Source organism: Equus quagga, chromosome 7 (assembly GCF_021613505.1).
Source record: "Equus quagga isolate Etosha38 chromosome 7, UCLA_HA_Equagga_1.0, whole genome shotgun sequence".
In the NCBI taxonomy this organism is placed as follows: Eukaryota; Metazoa; Chordata; class Mammalia; order Perissodactyla; family Equidae; genus Equus; species Equus quagga.
In genome coordinates, this window is record NC_060273.1 from 71,225,548 (window position 1) to 71,249,382 (window position 23,835).

The 23,835-nt window shown below is 39.0% G+C and overlaps 1 protein-coding gene across 12 annotated transcripts in view; it reads left to right on the forward strand.

Annotated features, from left to right (window-relative positions):
* The window catches only part of HTR4 (5-hydroxytryptamine receptor 4), a 181,489-nt gene that overhangs the window by 10,895 nt on the left and 146,759 nt on the right, over window positions 1-23,835 (forward strand). For all 12 annotated transcript variants that reach the window (XR_006889299.1, XR_006889298.1, XR_006889297.1 and 9 more), the window contains exon 2: window positions 13,655-13,727. Coding sequence is in view for 7 of the 12 variants with exons in the window: in XM_046665700.1 (XP_046521656.1) it covers window positions 13,702-13,727 (26 nt within the window). In the remaining 5 variants the exon portion in view is untranslated. The remainder of the gene's footprint in view (window positions 1-13,654; window positions 13,728-23,835) is intronic.

Here is a 23,835-nt window from a genome sequence, read left to right on the forward strand (position 1 = left end):
TCAACAAATAATTAACTGATCATGTTCTATATCTCTTTCCTCATAGAATCTGTGGCCGCATTGGGAGTGAGACATTACTCAAGTGATCAGAAAAGTAAATATATAAATAAATCCCTCCTGAATCTTCTTTTTTCCATCATGAAATATCCAGATCTGTATTTAATTGGATCTGATTTCTTGTAACCTCACTCTCCTCGTCACATTCTTTGGTGGGGCGGAAATCTCTTCCTTAAAAAAATCTGATTTCTAGGAATGCTCTAGATATGATGCGGGGTCGGTGCGCCGAGGAGTTGAAAGAAAGATTACTTGGACTCTCAAGGTCTGGCAGTAGTGCTCTTTTATTTAGAGAATAGTGTGGAATAGCATGGGGACAGGACCCATGGGCAGTCAGAGCTGCTGCGTGAGGATAGGACCCACGGGCAGGAGGAGCTGCTGCTGCTGCCGCTGCTGCTGCAAACATGGGTTGAGAATAGGGCTGAATTTAAGGCATAGGTATGTGAGTTATCTCTTTACAAGACAAAGGAAAGAATATGTAAAAAGAGTTGTTAAAATGGTATCAGTGCTGGTAGGGTCTGGTTATTGGGTGGTCCTATAACTTTTAGATAAGAATCTAAATATTAAATATACCACCTTAAATATTATCTTCAGCTAAAGACAAAGGAGGATGCTGGGGGTGGGGGGCAGTTACATGAGGTTGCCAGACAGTAAACAACTTAAGTCCTTGACTTCTCCATTAAGAGTTTCCAGAGATAAGGCCATACCACCTTCCTCCTGGTGCAGAGAGGGACACACCCCCCAGATGGAGACTTCCTTCACAAATGCAAACGTCTCTCATCAAAGGGCAAGCAAATTCCACTCCTCAGAGCCTCCTTCTCATCTGCAGTTTTTAGAAGTAACCAGCCTAAAATCCTCATCAGATATACACTGTTCAGTGCTACATGAAAGGGAAGTTCATGGTTCTCCTTTACTTTTCCTATAATCCATTCTTTTCCCCAAAAGGTGGATTGAGTATGCCTCTTCAACATTCTTTCGTAGGTTAAGGGCTCTTTTTAAAATCAGTTTTTGACAAAGAGGCTAAAGTTCCTGGCTGAAAAATGTTTATTTACCCAGGAAGGATATTTTCTTAGTTAGTTGGAAAAAAGTGAAAAGCCATTTTGCATCCTAGCTGTACATGTCAGCATGGTGGTCCCTTAAGCGTAACTGAATTGGCATCTGTATGGATTTTCAGTCATGGAAATAAAACACCTAGAAGCTTTTTATTTAGGAGTAAATCTTTCTAGACAACTTAGCCCAAATGGCATTTTGATTACGAGCCCTAGAAAGAGACACTTGCAAATGAAGGTCCAGCTTCTGGATCACAGGCTCTTGTTTTTTTTTTTTTTTTAATGGCTTATACACATTTTTACTTTACATTGCCATTTAGATGTCTAAATAAACAATTAATATGATCTTTTTCAGGACTAATTTAAAAGAAAAGTTCTTTTAAAGAGTATGTATTAACTGCTTGAGGTAAAAAAATTTGCTGAGACAGCATTCTACAAATTCCAAATATTTTCCAGGAAACAAAGTCCGAGTAAATAGCTGAGGAGAAGAATTTTTTTCTGCGATTTAGTGAGAATTTGCACAGTTGCAAGTTTTCAGATGATGCAAGAACTTTTTTCACAGTAAAGGAGACTAGGACATCCTGATCCACCTGATCTGCCATGGGCTGTAGAAGACTATTTGGGGGGTGCTTGTGTCTTTGATCCTGGTGAGGCTGCATGTTTTGGGACATATGGCTGGCAGAGAGTTAGGGCAGTGAGGTGATGAGGCCAACAACTGACATTTGACAGCTAACTCTTACCAGGTATTTGGCCGTGTTTGATTACATATTACATTACTCTTCTTTTTGTCCTACCTGCTCAGAAATGTCTGTGATCATGCTAAGTATGTGGAGCCTGTTTGAGACCGTGTATATGAATTGAGGGTGCATCCTTTTGTAAAACTGGAAAATCATTGGAAAACTTGGTCTTTGGCTGGGGATAGGAGAGGCAGAACTAACATGGGCCATCACAGTCCTACAATTTTAGCATTGGAAGAAACCCTATCAGTCACTAAAATCACAGTTCTCATTTAAACATCCTTAAACAGTCACGTGCTCCCTAAATGCCTCCAGTGACAAGCAACTCACCTGTTCAAAATTTCTTTGAACTTCTGAGAAGCTCTAATTACTTGAAATTTCTCCCTTTTCTCACCCCGCCCAACACCCTCTGGCCCAGTCCATTCCACAGTTGGGGAAATTGAGACCCAGATTGGTGAACAGACTTGCTTGAGAATGGGAACAGTGAGTTAGTAGCAGGGTCAGGCTGAAAACTCAGGCCTAGTGACTCCTGGTCCAGTACTCCTTCCATTATGTCAAACTCTCACCCTCAATATGGTTATTAAAATAAATAATGTTTTACTTATTCCTGACACTTGTCCAAAACAAAAGTATTGGAATATGCCCTTTACTGTAGAAATTTAACCCATGTAGGCATGCTCTATAAAGAAACGTGGTCAATACAGGCATACTTATGTGTTGACATCCAGCCATTGAGCCAAAACCAAAGAAAAGAACGCCCAAGTGCAGCAAAGCAAGCTGAGGTTAGGACGCAGCTCCAGGTTGGCAGATGTTGGCCCTGTACCAAACTACATCGATATTTCACTCCAATAGTTGGGGAGTGTTTACAGGTGAGCCCTGTGCTTGCACTTCTCTTAATAGAGATGCAACTACACACCTTCTGTTAACCATTAACAACTGTTCCACTGCAATCTCTCAGAGTATTCTGAATAAAAGAACAAGGATAAAGATAGGGTATGCTTACCTTTTGGGTTTGCCCTTTAGTTGTTTGAAATTTGTAAGCCAGAAAACTAAGGGTTGGAATCAGCATTGGGTGGCATAAATCAGAGGATCTCTTCCTTCTTCTTCTCCTCCTTTTTCGAGGAAAGATCAGTGTCAATGTATACAACGAGGGAAAGAAGCTCCAAGGGATCTGATAGAGTTGTAGGTTACTGTAGTTTTACTTTTGTGACAAAATGTTTTGAATAATTCCAGTAGCTTGAGCTTGTCCTGGCCCTAAGAGAATACTGAGACCTCCCCTTGTACGTCACCTGGTAGAAGGGCTTGTCTGATTCCCTCCTCCCACTTTCCTAGGACTTGCCATGTTCTTTTTCTGGTTATAATGATCTGCGACTGTCTTTCTGAAGGAAACCAACATGGAAGGTATCTCTCCTTGTCCCTTAGACAAGGATACAGCATGAGTGTCATTAAAACACACACACACATACACACACGCACACACACACATACACAGGCACAGAAGGTCTAACTTAATTTCAAATTGGCAGAATTTTTAGAAGTGACGTAGCTTGTACCTGAGCATAGGAGATGCCCTCAGTTGATTGTTTTTAATTAACTAGATAGTGTTTGTTAAGGAAGCAGAAATATAAGTATGCAAGATAAAACACTGGCTCCTTGCACACCACTCTCACTCTATACAATCTTACCAAGAAGAGATGTCCCTATAGTCATGGCTCTGATTAGTTGTCCCTGGTGAGCATGACAGAAAATAGTGGACTGTGATTGACTAATCAAATCAGGATAGCTACTAATCATCAACTTCTCTTCTGTTACTGTTCCTTTCTCTTACAGAACACATGCTGTCTCACTGGCTTGTTAAATGGCAGTCATGTTAAATTGGCTCATTGGGTTTCAATGAGCAAAATATAAGTATATATATTGCCTATGAATATATAAGGTTTTCCCAATGTTATAACATTTTCAAATGCAGTTTCAGTGAGATGAACTTTAGCTATCTTTTAACTGCTTTTCTTAGCTCCAGTTTTTCTTCCTTCTAGTCTATATACAAACATGATACTGATTTTCTTGTTTATTACTCAGGATTCTTTTGGTTGCAAATAATAGCTGGAACCCAACTCAAACTGGCTTATGGAGGAAAAAAAAGGTATTTGTTAGCTCATATAATTGGGAAGTTCAAGTGTAAAACTAAGATACTGCTGGATTTTACACCTCAAATTATGTCATCAAGACACTGGCATTCTGTCTGCTTTCCCTTGGGTTAGCTTAATTCTCAGACAGGCTCTCCTCACAGAGTGGTGATGATGGCCACTGATAGCTTCAGACTGAAAGTCTGTCAGTTTAGCAACACCAGGGGAAAGAGAGACTTTTTCTTACAAAAAATCCCAGAGCTAGCTTTCACTAGTCTAGCTGGTGAGCTAACGAATTATGGCCAGAGAATGGACTGTTCTGGTTGGTCAGTAGTGGGGAGGAAAATTTTTTCTTCTGCTCTTCTAGGTTCTTCTGAGTGGTCTAAGAATTAAATTGACGTAAGACAGATTAACAGGAGAAAATCAAATTTAATTTCATATGTATGGGGGCTCCATAAAAATATGAGGCCCAAACAAGTGACCAAAGCAGATAGCTTTCCTACCTTTCAGACAAAGAAACAATACATTTGTGAAGAACTTACAAAAGAAAAAACTTAGGCTTGGGTACTAATTAGTGAATAAACTAAGCAGAGTATGTTTACACAGCCTTCTCGACCATGAATTCCCTCTCTCTGGCAATAAGGGTGTCCCTCCTGGTGTGGGCAGAGTACCTTTCACATGGGAATTTATTTCCTGCTTTCAGGTGGACAAAGGAGAGTTAGAATGTCCTTCTTACAACTGGCAGTTTCTTAAGTAGCTTTAATTCAAAATAATCAGTATACCAAAGTGGCATATTTTGGGGTGACCTTCCCTGAACCTCATCAGTTCCCTCCTCTGAAGCTTCCCTGGAAGTTTTGTGTATTAAAAGCTGAGCTGGTAGATTGCTCCCATTATTTCATTGAGTTAATCTTTTAGTCTTGAAAATAAGTCAGTTCAGTTAAAGAGTTATGTCTCGTTTCAGGAGTTGGTGATTTAGGTAGGCTCCCAAAGTTAGGCTTATGGTGCAAGCAATCATGTATTTATGAAGAATTTCTATGGAAACAAAAGAAAAACAATGGTGAATGATTGGAGCAAATTATGAATCATTTTCTGAGTTCTGAGGGTAGCCAGTAGGAAAGATTTCTAGATGTCTGGGTTGAAGCATCTTTTCCAATTTGAGTGTTTCTGATGATGTCATCAGGTGGTCAGGCAAATTTCCTGAGTGGCCTACATAGTAAAAGGTATGAAGATTGAATAAACTTGGATTGGTGTGTGATTCTCTGAAGTTTATATGAAGTCATTCAGATTCAGTTTGCAAGGCTTCAGGAAGAAGGGCAGTTTTAGTTCTCAATGATTCTAAGTCAGAAGTGTGGGAGAAAAATTGGAAACATTACTTTGGAAAGTTGTAGCCAGACATTGGATGCAATTAGAAGAATTCAGGATCTAGTCCAGTTTACAGGTAGAAAGCAAAACTCAAAGACAACTAAGAAAAATAGAATCTAATGTCCATAAGTGTGTATGTACTGAAACATAATATTTTTCTCTCTACAATCACCTCAACTTCTACCAAAGATAACCATAGTAAGACTAATTTGTTTGTAAATTAAGTCTAGTTTTAATAAACTTGGGTTGATTATTTACATAAGTGCAGGAAGAATAGTGATTGATCATATAGTCTCTTTTAAATCTGCTCTGCTGGAACTTTTCATAAGGAATTTTCAGATTGAACTTTTAACAGCCTCTCAAGCTAGGAAGCCATGCCAAATACTTGCCATCAGACTTTGCCTGCAATACTTATAGATTTGGGTGAATTCCTCTCTTCTTGAGGTCCCCAAAATATTTTGAGATTCCTGAGCCTGCTAGGAAGTTACTTTCCTTATTCATCTGGTAAGGCTGCTAGGAACTCTGTAAGCAAGTACCAGGACAATTTTTATAAGGGACTTTACTGTAAGTTCCATAAAGTCAACCTTACTTCCTTAAAGCTGTCTGGTCACATCTGAGCCTACGCACATTTTCAGATATGACGTTCCAGCCAAACCTTGGCAATACAACCAACGTTTCAAATTGTGTCCTGTTACAAGGAGAGCAGATTCTTATTGAACTTATGCAAACAACTATATTGCCATGAAAATAAGAATACTCACTAAGTTTCCAAATTCTGGAGGGATTAGGTAGGGAGAAAAAGATAAATGTTTCATCTTTGTTTACAAAGGCATATTTTATCAAATTTTTCTGAGTCATAGTTAGCTTAAGAGGAAAGGTTTTCTTATATCTGGAAAAGAAACAAACAAAAAAAGATCCAGCAATATTTCAAAAAAAAAGTCATAAAATTATAATTATCCAGCTCAGTTTTATTCATTCCCATGTAATCAATTCTTGTTCTGCTTGAATCCAGTTTTTCCATTAGTTCTGAAAATTCTTACCCAGTTTAGTTTTATGATCTTAAAGTTATCAAACACCTGTAGTTGTCAAAAGTCTTTTCCATGAATCTCCTTGAAGATGAAGACAAAACATAAAGAAGCCTTAGTATTAATTCTTATTTGACTGTGTAATTTAATCTTTCAAATAAGCCTAATTAGTGTGACTTTTTTCTTTTATAGAGAGAGAGCAGATCTTTTGAGATATTTCAGGGTCTCTTGAAAAATTCCAAAGTTAGCTAGTGGTCAAACGACTTCATTTAGAATTTGATTTTGGGAAGTTTGTCAAAAATATCAAAAAATTTGGACACTTGACTAATAAATAGGATCACAGATCATTATGAAATACACTTAATTATCTATTTAACCAAAGTGATAAAGATTCACTAGCAAATATACATTTACATAGTTTGATCAAAACTTATATTTTTTAATATTGAAAAAATTCAATTTCTTAAGTAATCAAAGACTTCATTAAGACAACATGAAGCACAGGACATTATTTTGATAACACAGAATTTTTTTTCTAGGAAAAATATTTTAAATGTTAAAAAAACACTTGACAATCTCTTAGCATCAAGAGCAGACCAATAGTCCAAGAAAACTTTTTTCTTTTAACAAAGAGAAACCAAAATTTAAATTTTGCATCAGTTTACTTTTTGATACTACTTGATTAGATTCACTCCAATCTTAGCCAGCCCTGATCATGCCAAAAAAAAGAAAAAAAAAACCTTTCTAAAGATTCCTTTTCCATAAACCTTATGCAACTTTGTCAATTTTAGTTTGCCCCTTGTTCTTTTTTCCCTTTTGAAATAACTAGCTTTACTTTGTGGCAAAATCATTTTAATTTCCCTCAACAAAAATGTATTTCCATACTTATGCCTTTTCTAACCAAAAATATATTCTACTTTCCTTGTATGCAGATTTGTTTCCCTTACTATTTCTAGTAGCTTTAATTGCATATATTAATTAGAATTCTTAATCCTTAGAAATCTTAATTTGTAGTGAAAACTAAGAAGTAAGCATTTGTGAACTTTTATACCCAGGTTCTGTAAATTGGTAAATTTATGAATATATTTCATAATTTCTAGAAGCATACATTTCCTCATAGCACAATTTTTAATGTGGCACAAGACATATTTACTAACAGACCTAAACATCTTTAGTTATTCTGTAATAAGAAGACACAACTAGGTAAACTTAGACTTGGTTAGCAATTAATGGTTTAGTATTTTATCTTATTTGGAAATGATCACATTTCCCATTAAATGATGAATTCTGTTCATTTAATTTAACTTAGCAAAATTCTTAGGGTGGAAGTTACCAAAAGGATTTGGGAAACTAAGTAGACATATCATAAAACAATCATTGCTAAAAAGTTCATCTAAAAACTCTTTATCTCATTTACATCTGTTTAATTCATTTGTTCTCAACAATCATACTTAGATTGCTCATGAAAATTTCATGAGACATTAAAGCAGTTTGCCATCAACTCAAGTTATTATTTATTCATTTAGCTGACAGATTTTGTAACAGAGATAACATGAGCTTATGTGACTTTTAGCAAACCTAGGTAGAATAAAAGTATTATATTTAATGTGATAACTCTAAAGACATGTCTGTATTAATTAAACAACAAACTTAAACAGGATTTTATTTACCAAAAATTATCCTAAATCGCATGAACTTGAAAAATATTTAGGTTAGTTTCTATTATATTTCTGAGATTTAGAAATACTTAATTCATAAATGCTTATTTTTAAGCCAACTACATAAAACTTTTTTACAAATTAATTGTGGCGATACCATCCAGAGGTAGGAAAATACCATATCTATAACATACATACATAAACGTACACACAAACAGAGATCTTGTAGCTTTCATTTTAAAATTTCAGCTGTTCATCAGGAATAACAAAATAAATCTCACTTGTTTATAAATAACTGTTGCAATAAGTGAAGTTTTCCCCATTCAGTTGGCTAAAGCTTTCTACTATTTATAGAGAAGACTTTCAGGATTTGTATTTGCTCTTGACGAATAATCTTATGGAAGCTGTGGAGCAGTTTGTATTTTTAAAAAGGCTTCTTTTCCTTTTCTTCCCCCTTCAGTTTTGGGCAATTTGGGGTGTGTTTACATTTCAAAGACATGATAAGATTTATAACTTTAAAGGACAGAAAAAGAATGAAAGTTCCTCCAAGAAGGACTTTGGTTTCCTAAGGCGAATAATTTACAAGCCTTTTGAGGTAAATAGGGGAGGTTTTAGGATTAGCAAAAAGGAATAGATGCATTTTGGATTGCCTCTTGAGCTGCATTTTTCTTTTTAGTTTTGAAAGATTTATGAGATAAGGACAGTTGCTTTCAATATTTTTTTTAAAGATATCTACAGCTTCTGGGACTGCAGTTCTTAGACATAAAATAAGCAGGTGTACTAGGATATTCTTCAGATTTTAAGAAGGAGGAATTTACGTTGTATGTGGAGTTTTAATTTTTGTTCTAATTTCCGTTCTTTCATCTTGTTAAAAGGAGTCCTGAAGGCTAGCCATTATATTTCTTTGTATCCACTTTTTAATTTGGTCTTCTTATAGGTACCAATAAAACAATTGTTTAGGATGAGAGCTCTCTAAAACTTTCTTTTTGTTTCAAATATAGCCAATTAAAGGATCCATCATCTGACCATTGACGAGTAGGATCTTATATTAATCTCAATAGGTGCTCAAACCAGTGAACACAAGGATGGAAGAGGCATCCCACAAGAAAGTGTAAAATATGCAACGCTTGTATAAGATCCAGAAAGCTTATTCCCAACGATAGTCTAAGAAAGTAAAGGCCTTCGTTGCACAGGCAGTAAGGATGGTGTAGTGAAAACAGTGTCTCTTGTCTCTCATGGGAATGTGAGATGCCTCCAGTCCAGCCCATCTAACCTGTGATACTGGGCCCGCTCTACTGAAATGGAATATTTCTAGCATTAACAAAGCAATCAAGATAGGGACAACAAAGGCCCGTTATGGTCTGAGATCCCTCATGACAAACTCCCCTGAGAGCTGGCATGGCTGGACAAAGAGAGCTGTTTGTGGCTTCATGTCTCGGAACCCCAGTCTATTCAACTCACCACCAAGGTGCATTCTGGCCTGGTAAGTGCATCTCTCAGATAGGGGAGACCAGAGAGAATATTCTCACTGGTCACAAAGTCAAGCTCTCAAGACATAGAACGACATGAAAGGGAAAACCTCATCCAGTTTTTACATAGGGGACCCACAACAAAGTTTGTTTAAATAGATGCTGATCTGGTGAGAACCATGAGCCCACCAGTCTATGAGGCCAGCTCGAACAGCAGGCTTATAGGGCCTATGCCTGCATTCTGCCCTGTGTTTTCTCCTTATGACAAAAGACACAATAGACAGAGACAAAGAAAAACAGTGACCATCTCTGGGAGGAAAAGGATTAATAAAAACTGACAATACTGATTACCAAATCTTTACCAGAGTTGCTGTGTCTAAGGAATGAGTTCCACAAATATTTTCTCCTGCTAATCTAAATTTAGAAAAGGAAAGAAGGACTCTTACTATTCTTGCTTCCATAGGACCCTGAAAGCAGAGATCCAGGAGAGTGATATAGTAAGAGTTCTTACCTTCTGCTGGCTTTTTGTCAGAGATCCCAGGATCTTTCAGCTGCAGCAGCCTTGGAGTGAGCAGTGTCCAGCCAGTGAAGTGAATTCTGCTGGCTATGCCAACCATTGGGGAGGAAAAAGTTTTCCTCTACCCTTCTAGGCTCTTCTGGCTGGTCTAAGAGTTAAACTGACATGAGACAGATTAACAGGAGAAAGTCAGTTTTAATTTCACATTTATGGGGATTCTATAAGAATATGAGAGTCAAAGAAATGACCAAAGCAGACAGCTTTTATACCTTTTAGACAAAGAAACAATAAATTTGTGAGGAACTGAGAAGATGAAAAAAAACTTAGGCTTGGATAGTAACTAGTGAAGAAATAAACAGAGTTTGTTTGCACATCCTTCTTGACTCTGAATTTCCTCTCTCTGATGATAAGGATGTCTCTCTACCTCCTAGTGCAAGGAGAGTACCTTTCACTTGGGAGATTTATTTCCTGCTCTCAGGGGGACAAAGGAGAGTCAGAGAGTCCTTTTTGCATTGGCTGTTTCTTAAGTATTTAAGAAACTTTAAATCAAAGTAATCAATGTGCCCTGAACCCCATCACCAGTCCTGGTCATGTGCTTATGACTGAGGCTAGGGATTGAGGCATGGGAGGGGTTGTTCCACGAAGGAAAATCAAGGCACTGTTTTCAGAGAAAGAGGGAATCGATTACCAGCAGAAAATATAGCATTATATCTACTTTCTTCAGGAGATCCCCTTGCTCTAGTGGGAAGAAGTGTGATATGATGACAAGAACTATGCAAGAGAAAGCTTGAGTTTTGGAATTCACAGCCCTGGATTCTATTCCCAGTTTGATCAAGTGCTAGTTGTGCAACTTTGGCAAGACAAATAACTTCTTTGACCCTTATTTTCTTCATCTAACAAAAGAGGTAAAGACTCAGAGTTTGAAAGAGGAGGGAAAGGGCAGTGTTTGGTACTTGTTAATGCTTAGTAAAGGGTAACCAAATAAGATGAAAGGTTTTTTTCCACTTTCAAAAATTACAATATTGTACTCTAGGATAGTGCATATATTTCCTCCCAGTGAGAGAGTCACAAACTCTCAAACCTCAGTTTCCTCATTTGCAAAACTAACTAGCTACTTAGTTGACTCAACAAATATCTATGAAGACAATATAATATACCGGACATTTTTCTAGGCACTGAGGATATAATAGTGATCAAAATATTGCTATACTCTCTTGAAACTTACATTCCAGTGAGGGAGACAGATCACTAATAAAGAAACAATTGAGTATATGTAATGTATGTACTTGGAAGAAAAAATAGAGTGGATAAAGGGGATAGACACTTTTAGAAAATGAAGTCTGAAGTTTTATTTAGGTGGTCAGGGAAGACTTCTATGAGGAAGTAACATTGGAGCAGTGTCCCTAAGGAAATGAGGGAGTGATCTACATGGTAGCGTTCCAGGGAGAGGAAACAAGTGAAAACGCGCTAAGAAAGCCCACTCTATGGTCAAGGGAGGTAGCAAAACCATTGAGCTCAAAGGCAATGAGGAGGGGTAGGGCATGGCTAACATTGAGACTGGAGAGGAGCTGGGACCATGTGATGGAGAGTCTGGTTGGCTATGATAAGGAGTCTGGATTTTATTCCAAGTGTGACAGGAAGCCACTGAATTTTATGCAAGCAAGAAATGATCTAACTTTCATTTTAAGGATACCGTTCTGGGTACTGTGGGGAGAAGAGATGATAGTGGAGCCAGCAAGAGACCAGTTAGGAGGGTGTGATGGTATTCCTGGGAAAGGAGATGGTAGCCTGGACCTGGGTGCTGGTTTTGGAGGTAATGAGAAAGAGTCAGGTTGAAGAATCATTTTCAAAGTAGAGCGTGAGCTTGCTGATAGTTTAGTTGTAGAGTGTGAGAAAAAGAAGATGTTTGGTCTGAGTAACTGGGTAAATGGTGAAGCCATTTACTGAGATGCAGAACACTAGGGGAGGAGCAGGTTTTTGTGTTGAGAGTGGGAAATCAAGAGTTCAGTTTGAAATGCTTTTTAATCATCCAAGTTGAGATGTCAGGTAGCTGATATGAGTCTGGGAAAGGCCTAGGCTAGAGCTGTAGCCTTGGGAATGTTCAGTGAAGAGGCTGTATTTTGAGCCATGGGAATGGATGTGATCACTTGAGGAATGATTTCAGATAAAGGAGGAAAGAGGATGGAGCCCTGTCGCTTCAATAGTTAGGGCTTTGTACTTAAGTATTTCAAATACAGTCATGTGTCACTTAATGGCAGAGATATGTTCTGAGAAATGTGTTGTTAGGCAATTTCGTTGTGTGAACATCATAGAGTGTACTTACACAAACCTGGATGGTATAGCCCACTATGCACCTAGGCTGTATGGTACTAGTCTTATGGGACCACCGTTGTATATGCGGTCCATTGTTAACTGAAATGTCATTCCAAATTCAAAACATAAAACAAATAGAAATGGACAGAGCTACTTTGCTTGAGGTTAATAGGAGGTTCAGAATGCTGTAGGCTGCATTTTCCCCACACCTGCCCAACACCCAGAAATGCCCATGGGAGCCCATGTTAATCTTAGAGGCTCTAAAGAACAAATATTGAAAAGCACAGAGAGATCCCATCCTTTCCAGCTCTGGTGGGCTGCCAGCATATGTGTTTGGTCCACCCCAACCAAAGCATCCAAGAGCCCAGGCTGAGTTTCACGGTTCTGTTATGTAGCTAAACAGATTTACAGTTTCTTCTTGGTAAGATTCGATTAGAAAGCCAGCAGATGGAATTAAAGAATATCAGAGCTGAAAGTGAACCCAGAGATCATCTCTTCCAATCTCTTCTGTTTATTGAGAAGTGGGTGATGAATTTTGGAAGGAAAAAGGGACTTGCGTAGGGTAACCCTGGAAGAAACAGACCAGGCTCTGGCCCCACGTTCTCTGATTCACCATGTTGTAGAACAAATGCAATGAAAAACATAGGCATTCTTCTGAAAAATGAAACTGCACAGTCAACTGAGAGGGCCGGTTTGGAGGAGATCAGTGAGTGCCCATCCATTAAACCGGGTGAGGTCTTCTGAGAGTCTATGCTAGGGGCTTTGGTAGTTTGAAACTTAACTCCCTTTTCATTGGGAGCTCTTAGCCTGGGGTTCATGGATGGGCCTCAAGGAGTGGTGGGCTCCTCAGAAAGTGTGTGTGTATGTGCATGCATGTGTATTTTTTTCTAGGCAGAGAGTTCTCAAGAGTTTACTGGATTCTCAAAGGAATATATGATTACCCCCTCTCAAAAAGGATTTAAAAAAAAACCCCCAAAAATCCTTTTGGAAACAAGATGGCTGACTGTTTTAGGCAAAGTCCTAATGCAGACCATGTAAACAAGCCATGTTTCCGGGAGGAGAAGAAGAATAACAAGTAAACTGACTAAAATGAGGTGAGAAGAAGTACTTGTCGGTTTTAATCTCCAGGAGATTAGTAAAATGTAAAGAAACTTTTTGCAATATTCAGCTATGCCATACCTCACTATGCCAATAGCCTTTTGCTGTAGTATTGTTTATGAAATACTTTTCTGGTACTCTACATAAAAATTCTGATAAATAGAAAGCAATGATTATTAGGCATTTTTTCCTTTAACTTAGACTTTTATTTTCCTACATTACCTCTTTTTTATTCCCTTATTATAGGACCCTGTGGGCACTGAAATCCACTTCACCCATGCCTATTTCCTGTAATGGATGAACTTGATGCTAATGTGAGGTATGTTACATTTCTGTCTATATTGTGCTATAAATTATGGTCATTTGAATTATGAGGCTTCTGAAAAATCTGTTTTAGTTGAGTTACAAAGCTAATAGATATGAATTTTCTTCGTTTCATATATAATCATGAATGTGGTACTGTTCAGTTATTAGTGTTTTTTTCATTTCTACTTAAGTGTTAAATATGCCATGGCTGTAAATGTTTCCAGATGCCTATATTAAAGGTCTGCATTATGGGAGATGCTGTTACGTTAAAACAGATCTTCATCTCTACGATAGGAAGAAAGAAGATGTATTTCAATGGGTTAAAAATAGTTTGAGAATATACATCTGTACATCTAAACTTTAGATATGTATTCAGATAGCTTTTTATAACAGGTTCTAGTTTGCTCGTTTCTTTTTTCAACCAGGTCATTGGATTATGTGCCATGATAGTTGCATAGTGTAGTTATATAAAGCTAAAAGGTTTTTGTTTTGTTTTCCTGCAACCCTTGGAGATCAAATAGTAAGATGACTCCTAGGGAAGTTTTTTCTTTAAAGGCTCGCTGCATTTTATTTGGTACAACCAAATAGTGTGAAGAAATTTCTATTCAATAAGGTTTAAATGTTATGAATTGGCCTTTGAGGCTGAGGATTAGCTGTAGGTAGCAATAGCTGGAAGACATTCTGAAAACAAATACTTTCCTGGTGCAATCGCAGGAGCAGTTTCCCTTTCACTTGAGCCCTGTGGAAAAGCTTTGGGTATAGATCAGGGGCACTGTGCCTCTGTGTCTAAGGTGGCAGAAAGCTGCGACAAAGAGGAGCTGTCAGATATCTTGGCGCAACTCTAGTGTAAAGTGACTTGAGTTGCACAGGTGTGCTATCACCTCAAACCTGGAAATTCCTTAAGCGTGGAAAGTGTCTCATGCATAATACCTGGCACATGGTGGGTATTTATTGAAGAATTGGTGATCAGCCAGTCATTGCTATTACTACATAGATTTCAAATAGTTTTGTGTTCTAGAACACCTAGAGATGCAAAGAGGCTCTGTATTTTTAGCAATAATGTTATACACTCTCAATGGAAGCATTGTGGACTTTGTTATTTACCTAACACATTGACATGGGGCAGAGTCTTAAGACTTTAACACAGACTTTTAGGTCAGTGCTGTTTGTTTAATTTTCCTCTAAAAGTTTGTGACATTATTTGTACAAAGAAAGCATAATGGAACCTAGAGAATATCAATTTTATTTTTGTTAATTGAACGGCCAAGTGAGCAAAATGGTGATAGTTTATGAAATTGTTTTGAGTTTCAGATACTGTATCAAACTTCGTCAGTTGGTTAAAATGCACTTCTTTTTGGATAATTCAGCTATTATGATCCCTCACTTTTCTAGCTTTTCAACGTTTATTTATAGCAGCACTGGATTCTAACGACGGAATACAATTCAATTAAAATGAACGTTAGCTGTTCTCCTGGGTGCCATAGAACAGCCATGCAGGATACAAGATGATATCAGTCCCAGAATCTTGTCTCTGGACCATCCTCTCCGTCAGATTTCTAACCTGATCCCATCAACATATGCTCATTCTCACCCACTCTCCCTCTCTCCCCACAATGTTAGTAACATGCAAATGCCACAGACTTTCCACCCATTCACTTCCCGGTCCAGCCTCTGGGTGTTCATAATAAAGGACGTACTTTAGGCTCACAATTACTAGATTGTGATGCATGGATCATTAGTAATGCATAATAATTTGGGTGTTATATGATCTTTTTTATTTTAAAATATTTATTTTAAGGTAACCTTATTGTGATGAGTAATACTATTTTACCACTTATAGTGGTGAAATAAAATTTCATGTTAAAAGACATTTATTTAAAATTTAAAAGTAAGTTTATTTAAAGAAAAAGTATTACGTAATTTAAAAATATTCATTAATGATTGAATGTGAAAAAAACCACAGGGTAATATGCAAACAACTGGGTCTAGAAACTGATGTTCTGGGTATAACTAGGTTGAGTAAATTTTATCATTTTGAGAGCAGGAACCAGAAATTCTTTTTCTGGTAGGGAGATATCATCACTTGGTGAAGGGCCTATGTCCAGTGAGAGCAGAAGGGCCTAGGTCCCTGGAACAGGAGAGGAATTTTTTACTTCCTCTGAGGACAGGAACATGAGTGAAGAGAGGAGGGAGAAGGTTGGAGAAGAGAGAAGATTCAGAGAAGACGGAGAGTCTGGGCTCTGCTTGGAAAAGGGCGAAGCATCCAGTGGCATTGGTGGCTGTCAGGGACTTTGGGAGGAGTTAGGTTGCATATCTGTATGTGTTAGCTTGTTTTAAATGTGTAGGATGTATGTGTTGACCTCTCCCAGTGCCCAGTTCTTCAGCAAAGTTTTTTAACTTGGCTAGGAATTGAGTGTTAAGAGTGTTAAATGTTTACTATGTGTGAGCTATAAACTTAACGTGTATTATTCCATTTAACTTTTAAAGCAATTCCATGAGGCCCATGTCATTGTTATGTTTTACAATGTGTGGTAACTAAGGCAGGAAGAGGCTAAGTAACCTGCTCAAGGTCATATAACCACACTCCCTCCTACTATACTATACTTGTACTATACTGCTGTATTTTAGGTGAATATGTGTGAGTGTGTGTTGGTGAGATGCCTGACCTTCCTGCCTGGGTAAATGTGATTTGGAAGAGAGAATGCGTGTGTGAAAATGGACACCCAAAAGGCAAAGGATAGCAGAAGAGTATAAATGCCCGGAGAAACTTCAGAAATCTAAGAGGAAGTTTTAGACTTCTATGGGCTGTAGACTTGAGAGGCTCCAGCTAATTTTTCCTGCATATCAAGGGACAGAGAGATCCTAGGTATCATTTGTGGTGTAAAATATCTAACATTTAAGTATTTTGCCAAGCCATACTGGCCACTTCATTTTTTGTTTGTTTGGTTTTATTTGAGTTTGCTAATTCAGCATGGTCCTTGCTATTATATATCAATCAGTGTTCTTGGCTACAGGCATCAGAGACTAATTTGCTAGCATATTCAAAGATAATTTGGGGAAAGCTACAATGTACAGGCTCAAAGAATTAAGGCGAAAATGCTTGAGGACCAGGCTTGCAAATAAATGAGAACTTTGAGGGTTCGAGTAGAGCTAGAAAGTGGAACAATGGCCAACCACAAGAAGAAGTGGTGAGTACATTTCTGCATCATGGATAGTGTCCAATCATTTCCTCTTTCTATGTGCTACTGAGTCAGAGTCCTGGGAGATATCATCTGATTGGCCAAGCTAAGTCATGTGACCACTTGCTGTCCAGCTTTCAGAATGGGAGGCCGGTACTGCTCAGGAAGATGACATGTAGTGGAGGAAAGTTAAGCCCTCCAGAGAAGTTGGTGCTTTTTAGGAAGGGTGAATGGAGGCTAGGTAGCCAAAATGTGACCAATGTCCAACTCCATTTGTTTTGTAGCAATTGGATTTATCTGATATTTATTTATTTATTTAAATTTATTTTTTGAGGAAGATTAGCCCTGAGCTAACTACTGCCAATCCTCCTCTTTTTGCTAAGGAAGACTGGCCCTGAGCTAACATCCGTGCCCATCTTCCTCTACTTTATACGTGGGATGCCTATCAGAGCATGGTGTGCCAAGCTGTGCCATGTTCGCACCCGGGATCCGAACCGGCGAAACCCGGGCCGCTGAGAAGCGGCATGTGCGAACTTTACTGCGGTGCCACCAGGCCAGCCCCGGATTTATCCGATATTTAAGTAATGTTGCTCCATGTGTAAATAAAATGTGAAGGTTCCTTCGTTTATTTGATATACATTAACACCTAAGATTAACACCTATAGATTAAACACCTAAACTATGTGCCAGGAAGAGTAACATAAGTGCCTGTTCTTAAGGATCTCATGGTCTAGCTAGAAGACAATCACACAAATAGAATTTAATACAGTGACAAAAGAACCCTAATAGTGAGATATACAATGAGCTATATTCTCTGTGAATATAAAATAAGACTAACAAAAAAATGAAGTACTAGGTCTTGATTTTAGAAATATGAGAAGCATTACAAGCATTTTTCCCAAAAGGGCGTCCATGGCAGAGAGCGGTTGATGGAGTGTGGATTGACTCATGTTGAAAAGCCTGCAGTGAACCATACCCCGGTTGGAGGGGCAAGTTCCTGATGAGTCCTCTTCTTTGGTAAATAGTGCCTCACCGATTTAGCAGTCAGCAGGCAGCTTTTTCCAGACAATCTGACACCCACCTGATGTCATTTTTTGGTCTGTTTGCTTCTTTTGGGGGCTCTGGAGGAGACAGCTTCATTCTTTTTGAAGCGTTGAAGAAAGGAAAATGGAAGCAGTAGCTCTGGTGATTTTGTAGCAAAAGCTCTTTGTAGAACCTGATGGGTCTGCGTTTGGGCAGGGAGCCTGGTGGTGCCTTACCCTAACACTAGCCCTAAGCCCAGGGTGCTGCGTAAGGCCGCCTTGGAACACTTAGCCCTGACTCCAGAGATAGCCCAGGCACTTTTTGTTTTGTTTGTTTTAGCTACCAGATTCTTCCCACTGACATGTGGTTTTCCTCAGCTCAAGTGTGATCCCTAAAGGCAATCCAGGTCTCCATCCTTTTCTTCCTACTGTTTATTACAGTTAAAAAGTTTCTGCTTTCTAAGGATTTTTTCCATCAATTTCTAGTTCCAGAAAGTACAGGGTTCGGGCAGGAAATGAGTAGGTAAGTGGAGGAAAGTCCAAATATAGACAAACTTGCTCCTTGAAGATTTCCCTGGATAATGACCCCAGAACCCACTCAAAAGTGGAGAAAAAGTTTATTTTATATCTTGATTCTTTTTAGCAGTGGCTTCCTCCTACCCTTGGCTCTCCTCCTCGCCCCGTGGGCTTTGTGCGCTTTGCCGCTGTGTTTCCTCACTTTCCTAAGAACACCCTGGCTTAAGATCCTGTTTCTCTTCTACAGGATAACTGTTGTGGTTTCTCGTTAATGTTTCTCATTAGCAACCAAAAAAGCATCTTATAGGAAGGATGAATCATATAAATTGTAGCATTTTCCTCCATTTGCTTGGGGTTTCTAGGAAAGTCAGAGCCCAGTTTCTAATTACCACTAGCAAGTATAGATGATCTCCAGGCACTTACTATGGTTCCAGCATGCCATTATTTTATTTTTCTAACTCTTTTTGCTCCTTCATCTTGTTTCCTTTGGTTTCTTAATAAGATCTTGTATTATTTTTTTTCTAAGCCACTTTAAGGAAGGAAGGACAGAAAGAAGAAAGAAAGGGGGAAAGGAATCCAAGAGGGAACCATTTTTCCAGGAGGAGAATCTTTCTTTCTTCTTCTTTTGGTAGGGCACGATGCCTCGTGCTGTGGAGCCACTAACCAGTTTTGAACAGAAGATCAAGATGGCAAGTTTTATAAAACACAGAAAACCTGAATATATACCTAAAGTTGAATACTTTAAATATAAATACATACTCTTTTTTTTTTTTTTTTTGAGGAAGATTAGCCCTGAGCTAACTGCTGCCAATCCTCCTCTTTTTTCTGAGGAAGACTGGCCCTGAGCTAACATCCATGCCCATCTTCCTCTACTTTATATGTGGTACGCCTACCAGAGCATGGTGTGCCAAGCTGTGCCATGTCCACACCTGGGATCAGAACTGATGAGCCCCGGGCCACGGAACCGGAACGTGCACACTTAACCACTGTGCCACCCGGCCAGCCCGTAAATACATACTCTTGATGTAAATGCAGTCACCTGCTCTGCACATGTGACAACATTTATTAAAAACCGTAACAAAGGTGAGTAGCCAGCTCTGAATTAATTACCCAGTTGCTTTAATATGTCATGGTCCTAAGTTGCAGCTCATTACTTCAAATCAAGAAACTAAATCAAATGGAAAGCAATGTGACTACAAGAATTAGTTGAAATGATCCGATTTTAGCAAAGGGAAAAAGGGGAATTTTTTAAATAAGGAGGTTGATTTTAGATTTGATTATTAATATCGGTGACAATATTTTTTTTTACTAAAGTCTGAGGATGAAATGAAATTTTTAATGTTAAATATTCTAAAGCCTTGAAATAACCCGTAGAGTTTGGAATCAACGTATCCAAGTTGTCTTTCCTGAAGACTTATCAGTATGTAATTGATTTGGAACCAGAGTTAATTCGTGTTTGTAACCTGGCATTCAGAACTGTGAGCATGTGCAACGTTAAGGCAACGAAATGTTTTGCAGGAAATCTCTCTTCAGGCTTTGAAATTGTGACACGCATTAGCATATAAGGAGAAAGTGAGTGGGTACCGTTTAAAAGGGGTTATTTTTATGTTGCTTTAGAAATGTAAATGAGAATAATACTCAACTTTGTTGCTTGACTGATAAAATGGTGATTATTCAGTTAGTCTTTTGGTTAGGGCGGGAGCACAGTGAATAAGAACTGGAGCTCACTTTGGTGGAAACCCCTGTGCCTCATGGGGTCTCAGGGTGCCTCAAGCTGGAGACCTGGACAATTACTAGAGGGATGATGACACATTTCCATTTCCAAAGCAGTGGTCTCTTGCAATGTATGAAATTTGCTGGTTGTGGAGCTAAGCTATCAATCCTCTACGTGCATGTCACACTCTCCAGCATCCAAAGTACGTTTATCACAATGATTGCAGCTAGTGGTACCGTGGAATGCTGGAAGAGTGGGGTTTTGGGAAACAGAAAGATGGGTTCAAGTCTTGGCTTTCCCACTTACGAGCTGTAGGACCTTGAATTAATTATTTAATCTCTCTGAGTTTTGGCATCTGAAAATGGGGTTTTTGTGAGGATCATAAGCAATGTAGGTAAAACTCTTAACATAGTATCTCACGCATAGTCCACATTGAACAAATGGTCAATATTGTCTTAGTCATCACAATCATGAGACGTAGGGTTTTATGACCCCTAGGACTGCTACCCATTACTGCACTCTATAAGTTTTCTTGATTGCTTAAATTCAGCATCCATGTAATTGGCTGACTTTATTAATTAGTTTTAAACTTTTTGGCTATATGTCCCTGATTGTGGCTCTTCTCTGGTGAGGAAACTAAGGCTTCCAAGGGTGATAGAAGACCCTCAATATTGGGGCTAATGAGGACATAATTGGGATGTGACCACTTCTCGTCTATATCCTAAGCGGCACTGTTTTCTCCTTACTCTGCAGCTTCCATGAATTTGGTCACTTTTTTCTTTGGGGACTGGAAGATCCAGGATTCAATCCTATGTGTTTTTGACTTCTAGTTTTGTTCTCTATTCATTACAGCCAGCTCTCCCTTATGTGCAATTAATCCCTTCCTTGATGATCTTTGGAGAAAAACACCTCCGACTTTTTCTTTCTGCTTCTATATCTGCAAATGTCCATTTGGGGAAATGGAGACTGTTGAATGTATTTCAGGCAAAGGGAGGGTTAATGCAGGGCGTTGGTCACGAAGCTCCCCAGAAGGGCAGGAAGGAGGAGAAGTCGGGAAGTTTCCTGAGCCCCACCCCTGCCACGGATCTGCTGGAAGCACTGCTCCATCACATTTGTTGCTTAAGGAACCATTCGCTGCTGCTCTCACTGCTGATACTCCACATACAGGAGAAAGATCCTTTTTTCCCTCTTTTGGTCCAGTTCCCATTCTGAGCTCCCCCTTTGGAAAACATAATCAGAAGCCAGGGGGCAAAGGAGTATGAAAAATATGGTTTTCAGGCTTCTCCCCTCCCCAATTGAGATGCGTGCCTGAAAAGAGTGGCAGATAACAGATACAGCTTCTTCCCTAAAACCTTGGTTCCTTCTGGAATTTATAGCTCTGGAACCTGATGTATTGGACTTCACGAGCCTGCAAGCTCGCATGTGATCACATTAACATAAACATCTGAACCTCCGTGTCTCTGAGTTTCCACCTGCTTGACTACAGGAAGCTGTCTTTTGCCCAGTTCACCTTGTTCAAATGCTTCTGGGCATTTGATTACTACTGAAAGTGGGTGCTTACAAGTGTCCCTGAATTTGTTCTACTTCCCAAGCTGAACTCTGGCAACCTCCAGCTGTAACTGTTCCACAGAGGTACTAATCTGAATCGTATCCTGCTGAATGACCGGTCCCCGGGACTCAAAGGCTGCACCTTGACTCTGATAAAACAGAAGCTTCTTGATACTGAAAATCCACATTATTGCACATGTAAAGTGAGAAGAATATGCATTCTGGGTAATACTCAATCAAAATGGGCTCCATATTAAAATTGCTTGAGATGGAAGTGTCTTGGAAGCCAGCAATGCAGCATTTCCAGTTCTCAGACCTAATCTTCCAGGGGTGCACAGAAGGATTGGGTCCTGATAAGTGTTGGTATCAACTGTTCCATGTTCTCAGAAGTGTCACTCAATGTGTGTCATTCTGAGTCTCTTGTCCAGTCACCCCTGGATATCTGGTTCTTCTTCTTATGAGACCTTGTCGTTCCTCACTGATGCCAATCAGAAATCTTTGTTTAAATCTCAAGTTTCAATACGATTTTTCTAGATAGTTTCTTGAGACCTGTGTAAGTCAGTGTATGCAAATAGTTAGGCGAGGATTGAGGCATTGCTTGATTTTATAAAAAATTTTAGAAGATCTATTTGATTCTCAACTCCAGTCCAGCTCGATTCTGGTTAGAATTTCCTCTGTATTTAATAGATTTAGAGCATGGTCTATATTGAAAGGTCACCTGATTCCAGAAAAACTGGGTCTTTTTGTTCCTCTTTATAAGCATGGGCCGTTATGAGATTCAAGGTACATATGACCGATGCTGGGAATTAGTTGGAATTTTTTTCCAAGCTCCTTTCCATAATCTGGAGCCTTGCTTAGGGTTTGTAGCTTCTAGAATTCTCACAAAGCACAGTCCACGAAAGAAATACATAGGGTTTCAGAGAGGTTAAGTGAGTTTTTCCTAAACCTGCATAGCTAACAGGTAATTAACCTGAGACTCAAACCCAAGTCCTTGCTTCCAAAATTACTGCTTTTTTCATATTATTTTCCAACTAATCAAAGATAGCCAGCTAGTTCCTAAAGGGTATATAATTTAGATTAAAATGTTATTTAATTAAATGTGTCTAAATCTGAAAAATTGATTTAGACAATATTAGGAAAATATTAAATCACGTGTTATTCCCTGCTTTGATCATTTGACAAGAATGGTTTGCTATGGTTCAGATGTTCCTCTAAGCACGTGCCCTATTTGATCTCGTTTAATCTCACAACTCTGTGAGTTCCTTAGATTATGGGCTGAATCTTTTTGTCCCTCTGCAATTCCTATGTTGAAATCCTAACCCCCAATGTGATGGTATTTGGAGGTGGGGCCTTTGGGAGGTGCTTAGGTCATGGGGGCAGAGACCTTGTGAATGGGCTTAGTGCCCTTATAAAGAGACTCCAGAGAGCTCTCTGTCCTCCACCATGTGAGGACACAGTGAGAAAATGGCTATCTGCACCCCCCAGGAAGTGGGCTCTCACCAGAACCAGTCCTGCCAGCACCTTAATCTTGAACTTCCCAAGCTCCAGAACTGTGAGAAACAAGTGTTTGTTGTTGACGTCACCCAGTCAATGGTCATTTGTCATAGCAGCCCAAACTGACTCAGACACTTACTGATGAGTGTCCCTGTTATTACATATGAGGTGATGGAGGCAGAGAGGGATTGTTCTTTTGTCTAAAGTCACAGTTCTAGTTAGAGGTGAAGCCTGTGTTTTCACCCCAGTCTGCTTGATGTCAGAATCTATCCTTTGAGCTTCACAGTTTGTTTGTGCAAAGATTTCTGTGTTGTGGAGGGTCTGTCATTAGACGTTTTTGGACTTGGGCTCCCAAACTGAAGACTTGGTAGATACATTTGTTTGGCCTGCCTAGGTTTTTAAAAATTGACTTAAATGCCTTCAGGGAGGCTGGGCACTCCACTTTTCTAGAGTAGCAATGATTGCTACTGTCTGCTCAGAAGCCGTTTTGAACTATTGCCTTACCTCCCACAGCCACGGCATCCAGTTGGTCAGGGAGTTGGATCTGCCTGCCAGGCTTGTGAAGACTTTTTAGTTTATCACTTAAATTGTGAAAACAGTGGTGAGAATTATCTCCAATTTCATAGACCCTGTTATGACATTTAGTAG